The 13,648-nt window shown below is 46.0% G+C and overlaps 1 protein-coding gene across 2 annotated transcripts in view; it reads left to right on the top strand.

The window, feature by feature from the left end:
• The window catches only part of LOC311525818 (mitochondrial fission factor-like), a 28,934-nt gene extending 15,895 nt beyond the window's left edge, over positions 1-13,039 (top strand). Inside the window, exons 3-7 of one of the 2 annotated variants that reach the window (XM_084638211.1) lie at positions 631-794; positions 4,725-4,810; positions 7,246-7,401; positions 9,782-9,860; positions 10,406-13,039. In XM_084638211.1, coding sequence (XP_084494337.1) covers positions 631-794; positions 4,725-4,810; positions 7,246-7,401; positions 9,782-9,860; positions 10,406-10,537 — 617 coding nt within the window. In that variant the 3' untranslated portion in view covers positions 10,538-13,039. The remainder of the gene's footprint in view (positions 1-630; positions 795-4,724; positions 4,811-7,245; positions 7,402-9,781; positions 9,861-10,405) is intronic. The other variant, XM_084638212.1, reaches the window with a different exon arrangement.
• Positions 13,040-13,648: the final 609 nt, after the last annotated feature.

Here is a 13,648-nt window from a genome sequence, read left to right as displayed (position 1 = left end):
AATGCTTTTTTTTTTTTTTTTTAGAGACTTGGAGGTAAAACTCTGATTACTTCTCTGGAGCCCGGCTTTTGGGGAGATTGAACATGCTGACTAGTAGCCAACTGCTGCCGTCAGTGCCAGATGGCTCTACTTGTTTTCATGGGCTTTGAGGCTAAATAGGGGCACGGTTAGACTCTGCCTGAAGCAGTGAATGTCTTAGAGGAGTTTTGTCATCATTCTCCATTCAGTTTCCGGTCCATGTGGGTGTAAGAATTCCGGCATGGGATTTCCATGTGCCTGTGGGTGAGTAGTTTGAAGCCTGCCCCACTTTCAGCTAAGGGCAAGAGTGCTCCAGTGATTGCTGGAGGGAGGGAGGTGGGGAGGAAATCCTGAAATGGATTTCTATGGGAAAACCTGGAACAGGCACCGGATAAAGACTGCAGACCATGACTGTCAAAGCTGCAGGGGTGTGGGTGGTTTTGGTTTTGGGTTTTTTTTGTGTGTTTTTCTGGAGGGGTATTGTATTGGTAGCCATAGAAACACAGGGATTTCGACATCACTTCCACCCCCAGCCCCCAGTCTGAACACGATGCTGTTATGTTCTGGGACATAGGCAAATGTTTCTAACTGCCCGCTCTTTCCTCTCTGTAGAGATGATGGATGATAGTCGAAGGCCTCTCCTGTTGGACCAGCTAAGGCAGCACCCCTCTATTGTGCATATGCCTCAGGACCCTTCCACCCAGCCTACAGGATTTGGGGAGCTCCTGTTTCTGGACACCACGACCCAGTCAGGCACCCAGAAACGCAAGCGATCGGTACTGTATCTGGAACAGACTTGGGCACGTGTAACAAGGCAGTCTCCCAGAGGAAAAATTCCTGGGATAGTGAAATTGTCCCCAGTGTCGTCTTCCTTCTGCATCCCATAGCCCACCTGATAGTGCCCCGTACCTGTGAGGAAGTCCTGATTTAAGTGACAAGACAGACAATGTGTAAAAGGAGAGCTCCCACCTCTGCAGAATAGCTCGATAGGATGACTCATGTCGCAGTCTACTCTTCTGAACTCTGGTTCTGTCCAGAACAAGAGATCTTTGGAGGGGTTCTCTCTGAATTAATTTTTGCCCCACCACTAATGTCCACTGCTGTTATCTCCTCTGGGCAGAATGTGTTCTGGTGCCACTTTGTTTCATGTGGTGTGTCCAGTGCTTAATTTGTAATGAAAGAGGTGCCAGGGCTCAAGCAATTTTTTTTTTTTTTTTTTTTTTACAGTCCTAATGGATGCAGCAAGCCCAGAGGTGCCAGAGCTACGAACTGCCAAATCTAGTGGTGCTGGGGCTCAGCCCTGGCACAAATGAAGCACTAGGTGTGTCCCAAATATAGGCCAGCTGGGTGGTGGGATCCCTTTTCAACCCTTCTACTGTGTCAAACAGGAAAAGAAGTTTAGTTTTATCAGTACTTGGGGTCAAAACAGTGTTCAATAATCCAGAGACAAATTTTTACTCTAACGCAAAACTAATCTAGAAGAAAGAATTCAGAGTAACAGCCGTGTTAGTCTGTATTCGCAAAAAGAAAAGGAGTACTTGTGGCACCTTAGAGACTAACCAATTTATTAGAGCATAAGCTTTCGTGAGCTACAGCTCACTTCCTCAGATGCATATCGTGGAAACTGCAGCAGGCTTTATATATACACAGAGAATATGAAACAATACCTATTCCCACCCCACTGTCCTGCTGGTAATAGCTTATCTAAAGTGATTTCCAGCACAAATCCAGGTTTTCTCACCCTCCACCCCCCCACACAAATTCACTCTCCTGCTGGTGATAGCCCATCCAAAGTGACAACTCTTTACACAATGTGCATGACAATCAAGCTGGGCTATTTCCTGCATAAATCCAGGTTCTCACATCCCCCCCACCCCCATACACACACAAACTCACTCTCCTGCTGGTAATAGCTCATCCAAACTGACCACTCTTCAAGTTAAAATCCAAGTTAAACCAGAACATCTGGGGGGGGGGGGTAGGAAAAAACAAGAGGAAACAGGCTACCTTGCATAATGACTTAGCCACTCCAAGTCTCTATTTAAGCCTAAATTAATAGTATCCAATTTGCAAATGAATTCCAATTCAGCAGTTTCTCGCTGGAGTCTGGATTTGAAGTTTTTTTGTTTTAAGATAGCGACCTTCATGTCTGTGATCGCGTGACCAGAGAGATTGAAGTGTTCTCCGACTGGTTTATGAATGTTATAATTCTTGACATCTGATTTGTGTCCATTTATTCTTTTACGTAGAGACTGTCCAGTTTGACCAATGTACATGGCAGAGGGGCATTGCTGGCACATGATGGCACCTTCAGCCCCCAACTAAAACCCCTCCAACGCATTATTAAGGATCTACAACCTATCCTAAAGGATGACCCAACACTCTCACAAATCTTGGGAGACAGGCCAGTCCTTGCCTACAGACAGCCCCGCAACCTGAAGCAAATACTCACCAACAACCACATACCACACAACAGAACCACTAACCCAGGAACTTATCCTTGCAACAAAGCCCGTTGCCAACTGTGCCCACATATCTATTCAGGGGACACCATCACAGGGCCTAATAACATCAGCCACACTATCAGAGGCTCGTTCACCTGCACATCCACCAATGTGATATATGCCATCATGTGCCAGCAATGCCGCTCTGCCATGTACATTGGTCAAACTGGACAGTCTCTACGTAAAAGAATAAATGGACACAAATCAGATGTCAAGAATTATAACATTCATAAACCAGTCGGAGAACACTTCAATCTCTCTGGTCACGCGATCACAGACATGAAGGTCGCTATCTTAAAACAAAAAAACTTCAAATCCAGACTCCAGCGAGAAACTGCTGAATTGGAATTCATTTGCAAATTGGATACTATTAATTTAGGCTTAAATAGAGACTTGGAGTGGCTAAGTCATTATGCAAGGTAGCCTGTTTCCTCTTGTTTTTTCCTACCCCCCCCCCCCCAGATGTTCTGGTTTAACTTGGATTTTAACTTGAAGAGTGGTCAGTTTGGATGAGCTATTACCAGCAGGAGAGTGAGTTTGTGTGTGTATGGGGGTGGGGGGGATGTGAGAACCTGGATTTATGCAGGAAATAGCCCAGCTTGATTGTCATGCACATTGTGTAAAGAGTTGTCACTTTGGATGGGCTATCACCAGCAGGAGAGTGAATTTGTGTGGGGGGGTGGAGGGTGAGAAAACCTGGATTTGTGCTGGAAATCACTTTAGATAAGCTATTACCAGCAGGACAGTGGGGTGGGAATAGGTATTGTTTCATATTCTCTGTGTATATATAAAGCCTGCTGCAGTTTCCACGATATGCATCTGAGGAAGTGAGCTGTAGCTCACGAAAGCTTATGCTCTAATAAATTGGTTAGTCTCTAAGGTGCCACAAGTACTCCTTTTCTTTTTTCTAGAAGAAAGAAGCTGTCTTTCGTTCTCCAACGATTACAGGTAGAAACTTGCATCTTTAGTCATCCAGACATTCCAACCAGGCCTTCTCTAAGGCACCTTCGCCCCCTGGAGCGTTACAGGAGTGCTAAGATATGTAGAGCTTAATTTCTTTCTCTTCAGAGCTCCCTCATTAATCTAAATGCCAGCTCCAACTTTTCTGGCTCCAGTCAGGTCCTGGCTGTGAACTGAAACCAAGGGAAATGCTTCCACAGCCAGCTGTGAAAGGAAGCTACCAAATTTCATGTAGCTCTACTGTGGGTGATAAGGGAATGCTGCTGCTGGGAAGGGATGACACTGCATGGGATGGTCACATATGCACTTCAGGCTCAAATTCAAGGTTGTTCCATAAAACCTGATGATAGTGGAAATATTTCCAAGAAAGGTTGGCTCACTGGGCCTTCTCCTGCTCCTATGGAATGGCAAAACTCATCTGTTTCCGCCCACCCCCCCTTGTATATTTTAAGTCTCCTCATATGCTATGGCAGGAGGCTAGCCTATGATCAAACCAAGGCATAAACAGGTCAGTCTAGCTTTGCTGTCTGAGCCAAATGAAATGCAAGAGAATAAACAAACTTCAAACAAGGTTGTATACAAATTCTTTCAGCTTCAATAAGGGGTTTCATTCGAATATGACGTTTGCATTTAGACACTGTCCTTTTTATGTATTCTCATGGAGCAAGGCTGATCATGGGCAAGGCTGGTGTGCAGATGCGTTCTGGCATATGCTGTTCCGGGATCTAAACACAATATGTCACATTAATGCCTTTATGGCCTGAATGCTTGTATAATTATGACATAATATATTATGTGTCGCACTGTATAAGAAGCGGGCTAAGATAACTACTGTGTAGGCCAGGAGGCTATTGCATAAATAGGTTATTGTGCTACCCCAGTGGCAGAGTATGAATTTGAAATTGTTGCCACGGTCCTTATTCAAGGCAAAACTCCCATTGATGCCAGTGGGTCTTTACTGGAGTGAAGACCATGGGATCAGGCCCACGTGGCTGTGAAAGCACATTCGTTTACTGTGCTAAAACCCACTTGGCACGGCAGTTTCACAGTAGATATGGTGGGGCTGCAATAGAGCTGTAGCAGTTCTAATGAATTACTGGGGTTGTTGCCCTCCGCTGCCTCCTACCCCTGGCTGACGATGGCAGAGCATAGGGGATGCTGTGGGATCATTGAAGGGTTGAATGAGGGGAATGACTCTCAGAGTCAGTACTAATACTCTGGTTTGTGTGTGCGTTCTAACAGACCCACCATGGCAGACTGCGGAAGGAGAGAACTCTAAGCGAGACCCCCCAGATTGCCTTGCGTTGCACGAACCAGAAGCCTGACCGGTGAGAACTGCCAGGGGTTAATTCCCAGGCTGAATGCTCAGCCTCTCTTATTGTGTTCAGAAGGCCCATTGGCCCAGCAGAACTCTCACGCTATGGAAGGCATGATCCCCCCCCCCCATCGATCTAAGGGTATTGACAGGCAGCGGCATGGAAAGAAGGGACCAAGCCCATATTGGCAAGTTCCAGTAAAATGCTCTTATTAAATGATGTCCCAGCATCAGATGATCCATCCTCTCGTGTGTGATCCTCCGTACGAGGAGCTCTCGGCTCACTGAGGGCTCAAGGCCTTGTCAGCCCTTGGCCTGACTATCCTGCTGAAAGGTGTGGCTGATGCCTGGTCAGCCTTGACCAGCTCAGGCTGGACAGGCCGTGTTTCTCAGAGCCATGTTGATCTCCCTCCTTGATCTTTAACAGCACGCTGGCCTTCTCTCGGACCGTCCATCTTTGAAGGCTGGAGCCCTTCACCAGCAATACGTTAAGATTCTGAACACCTTCCTGAGCTAGGCGTCATCTCTGTTTTACTGAGGCACAGAGAGGTTGCCCCAGTGTTACACTAGCACATCCGTAGCAGAGCCAAGGATAGAACTTGAGCCTGCTGACTCCTGGAAACACAATCCTCCTTTCCCTTTTACTAATGCTATGAAGACTGACTTTGCCAAGGGCTGGCAGGGCATGGTATGCAAGGATGGCTGTCCCTGATTACATCATTCACAGAAGCTAATAGTCAAATACCACAGTAGTGAGTGTAGTATAAGCAGATGGGTCATCTATTGACTCTGAGCTGGTGATCCTGGTTGAGCATAACTATCATAGAATGATAGAAGCAAAAATCTTAAAAGATAATCTAAGCCATAGCCTGCGCCAAGACTGGACCAAGTATACCTAGACCATCACCTGTTCTTACAAACCTCCAATGAGGAGGGGTTCCACAGCCTCCCTTGGTTACCTATTTCAGTACTCAACTATCCTTAGACTTAGAAAGTTTTTCCTAATATCTAATCTAAATCTCCTGTGCTGATTACTTCTTGTCCTATCTTCAGTGGACCAGGGAGAACAATTGATCACTGTCCTCTTTATAACAGCCCTTAACATATTTGAAGAGTGTTAGCAGGTTTCCCCTCAGCCTTCTAGTCTCAAAATTAAACATGCCCAGTTGGTCAGGTTTTCTAAACCTTTGATCATTTTTGTTGCTCTCCTCTGGACTCTCTCTCCAGTTTTCCCATATCTTTTTGAAAGCGTGATGCCTAAAACTGGACACAATACTCCAGCTGAGGCCTCAGGGCTGAGGAGCATGGGATAATGACTTTGCCGGTCTCATACGATACTTCTGCTAATACCCCCCCAGCCCTCCCCGAGCATGGTATTAAGCCTTTTTTGCAGCTTCGTCACGTTCTTGGCTCCTAGTCAGTCTGTGATTCACTATCCCCCCCTAGATCCTTTTCAGCAGTACTACTGCCTAGCAAGTTATAACCCATTTTGTAGTTGGGAAGGAAAAAATAAAATGCACAAGTGAAGCATTGCACTTGTCTCTATTGAATTTTATCTTGTCGAATTCAGACCAATTGTCCAATTTGTCCAGGGCATTTTGAATTCTAATCCTGTCCTCCAAAGAGCTTGCAATCCCTCACACATAGTGTTATAACATCTGCAGATAAGCACATTCTTCACTTCATTATCCAAGTAATTAATGAAATATTAAATCGTGCCAGACCCCCTGATGGACCCCACTCGATCCTCTCCCAGTTTGACAGCAAACCATTGATTACTACTCTGAGTATGATCTTTCAACCAGTTGAGCATCCTCTTTATAGTTGTTTCACCTAGACCCCATTTTGCTAGTTTACTTATGAGAATGTCATGTGGGACTGTCCCAAGCCTTTGTAAAATCCAGATCTATCACATCTACTGCTCTGCCACCTCCAGTTCACTAGGGCAGTAACCCCATCAAAGAAGGAAATTAGGTTGGTTTGGCATTTGTTCTTGACAGATCCATGTTGGTCATTGCTTATTACCCTATTGTGTTCTAGGTGCTTACAAACTGATTAATAATTTAGTTCAGTATCTTTCCAAGTATCGAAGTTAGGCTGATTGGTCTATAATTTCCTGGGTCCTCTTTGTTCCCCTCTTAAAACAAACAAACAAACCAGACAGGTACTATGTTTGCCCTTCTCCAGCCCTCTGGGACCTCACCTGTCTTCCATGAGTCCTTGATTGTTAGTTTTAGCTAATTTAAGTATCCATTCCATGATGCCTGGGTGTAAGTGAGATGGTACAATTGCTAACTACGTTCCACTGTAAGGCTTGGCGCAATCATAAGGATACTGAGAACAACCCAATCCTGGGTCCCCTGGTGCACCAGTGTAAATGGAGGGGGAGGGGAACTGCCGCCCAGCCCAGAAGGTAATAACCGGAGTGATTCTGTATATGCCCTGCAGGCCAGACACAAGCCCACTGCCCAGCCCCCCATTCCCTGCATTTCTTCAGAATGGCAGGATCTACTCCCTGCAGAACATCTTCCAGATGGTGTACTTCCTGGGTCACCTACTCTTCCACCGTGTTAAGAAGTCTGCCCGAGACCGAGCTCAGCCGAGGTGACTATCTGGCTTGCTTCAGGCCTGCATCTGCACAACTGTGTGTAGGTGCTGTCGCTTTTCACATTCCTCAAAGACACAACGTGGCATGAAGCAGAGATGCGCTTTTTAACCCTCGGGGGCAGCGCAGCAGGAGAGGAGCTGTTCAGAATATTCTCTTTGGGGGGACTTTCGTGCTCTTTGCTGCTTTATACCCCTAATTGCTAGCCTATGATGACTGGGTGAGGGGAAACTAGCTGTGCAGTCAGCCTGGACTATCTGAAACTCTTCTGGCCATCTGCCTCTGCTAACATCAATAATTCCCTTGACTGTCCCAAATTATCTGTCTCCTGTGACATTCTCGTGACTCAGGCTATTGCCTTAATGTTACACGAGTGCTCGGGTTCTGCATTAACACTACCTAGTTGGTTTTATTGAATGGGTTTGGAGCGGTAAACGGAGTCAAAATCCAGAGCTATTTGGCAACAGATTCCATGATCTTGAGCCTCTGACGTGAGTTTCTGATCCAGCAGCTCTCCTCTCTACAGAGTTTATAAGCTTTGTAGGCTCCCAACACCAGTGGCTATAACTCAGTCATCCTTCAATTACCTTTCAGGATCCTATTACGCTGAGCTATGCAGCCCCTGGAATTTACACATCTGTGTTCTCAGCACGCTAGGACCTCCGTAATCAAATGATTTTGAGGAAGGACAGGGGAAACGGAAGTTATATTGTGTAGACACAAAGTGACATTCACACATTTAAAGCTGCTTGACTAACGTTCTTCAAACCTGGCTTGTTTTTGGAGGTCTGTTTTCTCTACAAAACAAGCTTAGTTTGAAACTGAGTTTTGGCTATTTTTTTTTTTCTCCTAGCCAAATGTGCCATTTCTGATAGGTGAAAAGTTTATTTTCACACAGAGTAAAAAATGACGACTGATTGTGCTCCAACGTTCATAACCAGAAACAAGCCTTTGGTAAATCTACCACTAGATGACATTCTTGAAAGTTGCATCACTGGAAAAAGGGGGTTAGAATTAAAGATAATTTTCAGTCTAGACCATAATGGGCACTACCCAGGCCTGGCATGATTTTTTTTTTCAATTAAAAATTGTGGGTTGTTTCAGTTGTTAATATTTTATGTCTCTGGTGACAGAAACACTGCTGCATCACAATTATTTATTTTTACTTTTGTCATTGTATTAGAGTTATATGAAGATATAATATTGATCAGCATCCATTTCCTTAAACCTCATCTTACTGTCTTGGATTGTGGTGGTTTCCCCAGAGCAAACTTTGCAAAATAATTCAAATCCACAGAGATCTCCCATCTGTCTTATATGTACACATTTTGGGCCAGAGCCTCTCAGACAGTGTAAATTGGGAGCATTGAAGTCAGTGGAATGACATCTGAGGCTGGCCCGTATTTTACAATTACAACGAAATCTGTTTGGAGCACTGTGTTAGAAAAGTTGACTCTGAAAATGGCAGCTCCCTTTTACCCAGCCTGTCCTCTCGAGTCCTATCTGCTGACTTTCCTGAGACAAAGCTATTACTCCCAGCAGCCCTGCAGAATCAATGCGGCTATGGGAGAGCAAGGTGGAGCTTTTTCTGTCTCACACATGGGCAGGTCTGTCACTAGTGCTGATGGTGGGATCTTTGCTACTGGTGATGTAAGAAGCAGACAGACAAAAAAAACCCCACCATTCATGTTCTGTTCGGTGTTTTTTTTTTTTTTTTTTTTTAAGGCCTCATGTAGAATTTCTCCTAAGGTCCTTTGCCTAGTGAAGTGACCCTGCTGGAGATCATGCACAGTAACTAGACAACCCTTCTTTTAACAGATCCATGGCTCATGCACTGGGACAGACACTCACCACTCGATTTTTAATGGAAAAAAATAGCAGCTTTATACATTATGGGGCAGATCTTCTGCTGGTGTAAATCAGCATGGCTCCATAGATTTCAATGGAGCTATGCCAGCTGAGGCCTTGGCCCTAATTTGTGTTTTAATGACTCTGTGTGTGGCAAACTGCCAAATGGTAAATATCACGTTCTCTATGCTCCATATGTTGGGATTCTAACAATATAGACACAGCTGTATAACACTACCCATTGCAGCATGCGCTGTATATTTTGCAATGATGGTAACTGAGGGCTGCATGTTGTTAGGGTTTAAGTGGCTGTGGTGTGGTTAAAAAGACATGCTACATCTCCACAATAACATCTGGTGGGTTTTTTTTTTGTTCATCCCTCCCCCCCCAGATTTTCCCCATCCAACAGGTGTGCTTTTTGTGTGGGTAACCCTTCCCTCACCTCCTCCTGGCTGTATACATGAGCTGATGTGATTGCATCTCTTGATCTCTGTTTGCACATTTGCATCTCTTTGTTTTCCTTCTTCCTAGCTCCCAGGACGCAGGGCCAGCCTCAGAAAGCTCCCTGGAGGAGATTGGCGTGACTGACATCATAGCAATGAGGAAACAGGTGAGAAAGAGAGGAGATGTTTTGCAACTGGACTCTGTGAAAGCTGCTTAAGGGATAATCAGAGCAGGTACCGCCAGTACCAGTAGTGGGCTCCTCCACAGCTAGCATTCTTACATTGATCCAAGCCTCCCCTCTTATTGGGGTGCCCGCAAGGGCAGTGTATCTGTGGGCTCCTCTTGCAACCAGTGCTCCTATACTCAGAGCTGGCTGTAGGGATTTTACTGTCCTAAGGCAACTGGGAAAGTGCTTGACCCTGGCAGACTCCAGTCACTGACACTAAATGACGCTCTGCTGGACCCTAACATTTTGCTTCCTTAAGCAACTGCCTGCTGTGTCTGTGTGGTCCAGATGACGATCCTCTTCACACCAGGACAGTCTCTCCTGCTGGGAGAGGTAGATCTGGAGTAGCTGTGAGCTCCCACCCTCGCACTGGGTGCTGTTGTGCCAACCCTACAGAGACACCTGCTGGTAGAAGCTAGGGGCAGCGGCATATACACCCTCATTTGCTGCATAACTTGTAACTGACCTGGCTGCTTTTTCTGCAGTTGAACAAGATCTCTGGGAGGCTGTGGACTCTGGAGGAGCAATGTACTGGCTGGCGTCAGAAGGAGCTTCTGGTCTACTCTGTGCTAGTCTCTGCATGTCTCATCAACACCTGGCTTTGGCTAAGGAGATAAAGAGCCCTACCCATCCCAGGAGAGAGACAGCCTCTGTGTGTGTATGTGTGAATCCTTACTAGAGCACTTATGAACAGTAAACTCAGTGTGCTTCTTAAAGTGACTGGCCCACTTCTCCTAGTGTAGATTCCCTGTGGATTTGAGCCCTTTGGCCGCTGTTGGAGTGAAGATGAACAGACTGGGATGTACCTGCAATGCTGGAGGAAATGTGTGTGTGTGGGGGGGTGAAGGTGAGGAGTAAGAAATGCAGGGCTGGGTTCTCTTGCCCATGCAGCCAGGGAAGCATTTGGAAGGGTTGGAGAAGGCTTGCTTATAAACAATGAATTTTGGTCTGTGTCCTGCAGCTATGCTGCTTTGGGCTGTGGCTTTACCAGATTGCTACTGCTCTATAAATATAACTATGGTGTGGTAAGCTGGCTTCTGTTAGTACCTGGATGGGAAGCCTCCAGGGGTATCCCAGACACTCCGAGAAGTAGTGTTGGTCGTTCAGTAGGTGGTCCTCTATTTCCTCTGCATCTGCACTGAACCAGCACCCCAGCCCTCTATCAGGGGATGCTAGGCTGCTATTGATGCCATCTTTTGGAGGAGAGACAAAACTGACGTTCTGGGCACCTGTGGCCATCAGAAATTCCACTGCATTTTGGATATGGTCAGCCCTGGTCTCTTGACCAAATTCCAGCCGGATAACTAAACATTGACTCCTTAAGATTCCCCTGTAGTTTTATTTAGGCCCTTCTACATCTCCTGCCCTAAATTCGTGTTGAGTGGCTGTGCACTTTTAAATGGTTACTATATCTCATCACAGGGAAGGCTGCATTTTTTTTTTTTATGTGGCGGGTGAAGCAATCCATATTTATTTAGCTTGTAAGGCACATTGGTATCCTTGAGACTGCCAGGGGATCTGTAAGATCGCTATCAGTGTTCAGGTATTGTCTAGGAGCCTGGACGATGACTTTGGTATTTGGATGTAAAGGGGGGATAAATGGGATCTCCTGCTCAGAGCATATCCGCTGGATAATAGAATGGTTTATCAACTCTTGTAGCACTCCTGGAATGCACGGGGCTACAGGTTTGGGCTGGGGTAGAAAAGGATTGTTCTGTGCTACAGTAACTGGTGTGGAGCTGTTGTCAGTATGACCTACTGAGCAACTGAAGTGGCCCTAAGATGCTGACAAGGACCATTCTTGGCTCATTATTGGCTAAAAAACTGCCATGTGATGAATCTGGAAACTGTTGCCATCCACCTTCTTGGATCTCCACAATCTTCTGTTTTGGAAAGATGGTAACCATTCAGCTCACGTACACAAATCACTTGCTTAGCTCACTTGCAGCCCACTATGGTTTTTGCAGAGGCATCTAACTTCACCCCTCATTTTGAATGCTGATTGTGTGCAGTAATATTTATATAGCACCAACACACTAAGCACCTTACAGACCTGTCGGAAAGTGGGCCCAGAGGGCTTGCAATCTAAATACACAAGGTGCAAATCCAAGAAATGGGATGGATGGTACGTAGCAGGAAACAATGCAACTGAATGGTGCATTTTAGTGTGTGTGCTTGTATAGTATAATTTCACAGCCATTCATGGCTGTAATGGGGACACTTCCAGTTAGTTCTGATGTATGCATCATTACATACACCCAGAGTTTGGGCCAGATTTTTAGCCCTGTTGTAAGCAGGCTTCTCTTATTCCATCTATAAATAAACACAGATGCAATTTAGGTAATTTTAGATGTCATTTAAACTGCCACATAGACTTGCATTGTACCAACTAACCAGGCCTATAAATCAGATACTTGGGCACCTAAATAATCGACCCATAAATAATTGTGGGTGCAAACTGTGCTTCGGGACTGAGCTGAGGAGAACATCAAGATTTATTACAGCGGAAGCTGAAATCTGCTGATTGTTCAGCTGTCTCATCATGAAATGATGGGGAGTGCCTGGGGTGGGATGGCTAACTGCCTACAGGTGCTTCCTTCATCTCAAGGTTAAGGAACAGGCATGAGGGAGTATGGCAGGGATCTTGTAGTGCTTCTGCCTGGGTTATTCTGGGGTGATTGGATTTTAGTCTGCAGGGCTGTCACGCCAGCTTCTCTCATTCCTTTTTGGGAAGGGCCCTACCCATTCCAACGGGATCAGATGGGCCTGCTCTTCTCACTGTATCACTCCAGTCCCATGTAATGTCAAAAAAGAATCTGCTACGATTTTGCCAGCTCTTGTGGTGGCCTCTGCTCCTGAGAAGAGATGTTTGCGGTAGGAAGCTGTGCTTTCCAATCCAGGCTAGAGACTGATCCTGTGGGGCATCCAGTGCCCTCACCCTCCTTGAAATCATTTGGAGCAGGAGTCGCTCAGCAACTTGCAGGATCAGGCCTGTTGTGTCTGCTCAGAGGGCAATTGGTGAGTAGCCACCAGAGGTGAAATATGGGTTTATTTTGTATAAGGCAAATGTCCTGCTGATCATATGTGTGTGTGATATTTCCAGATTTATACAATCAATAAAATGCATTTTTAAACAAAAGCATTGGCATGTGCTAGCAGCCTCTTGGCTAATGGTGCTATAACCCCCCACAACTCCGAACCCTACGACTGCAAGATTCCCAGGTGACTAGTGCTTCCCTGCTCCCACCCAGTAGCTTGCTACTAAGTATTGGAGCAGAGAGGCCATGAAACCTGAAGCTACCTCAGGGACGCGCCAGGGCCCTGACTGGAGGAACACAGGGACCACTGATTGGCCAGGGCTTCCTATTTAAACCTGAAGAGAGGTACAGGGAAGTGTCCGCATAACTAGCGTGACCAGACATCCTGCTATTAGAGGCTTTGTCTTTTATATATGCAACTATTGCCCCCCCCCCCCCGGAAAAAAGTGTCCTGATTTTTCACACTTGCTATCTGGTCACTCTCTGCACAATTAGGCTCTCTCTGGCTGCTATGTTGGACCCTGCCTGTGTGACTCCCTGGGTCCTGCCCTGTTTCTGACCCTTGCCCCTGGTCTCTAGCTCTGACTCTTGGTTTGACTCCTGCTCTAGCCACTGGACCTGGCCACCTGCATCCTGACCCTGAGAGGTGGCCTCTGAACCCACTCACCCAGTGGTGCAAGGAGAAATCAT

Source organism: Lepidochelys olivacea (assembly GCF_965140295.1).
Source record: "Lepidochelys olivacea isolate rLepOli2 genome assembly, chromosome: 9".
Lineage (NCBI taxonomy): Eukaryota > Metazoa > Chordata > Testudines > Cheloniidae > Lepidochelys > Lepidochelys olivacea.
Note: the sequence above shows the minus strand (reverse complement) of the source record. Positions and strands in the feature narration are given on the sequence as shown.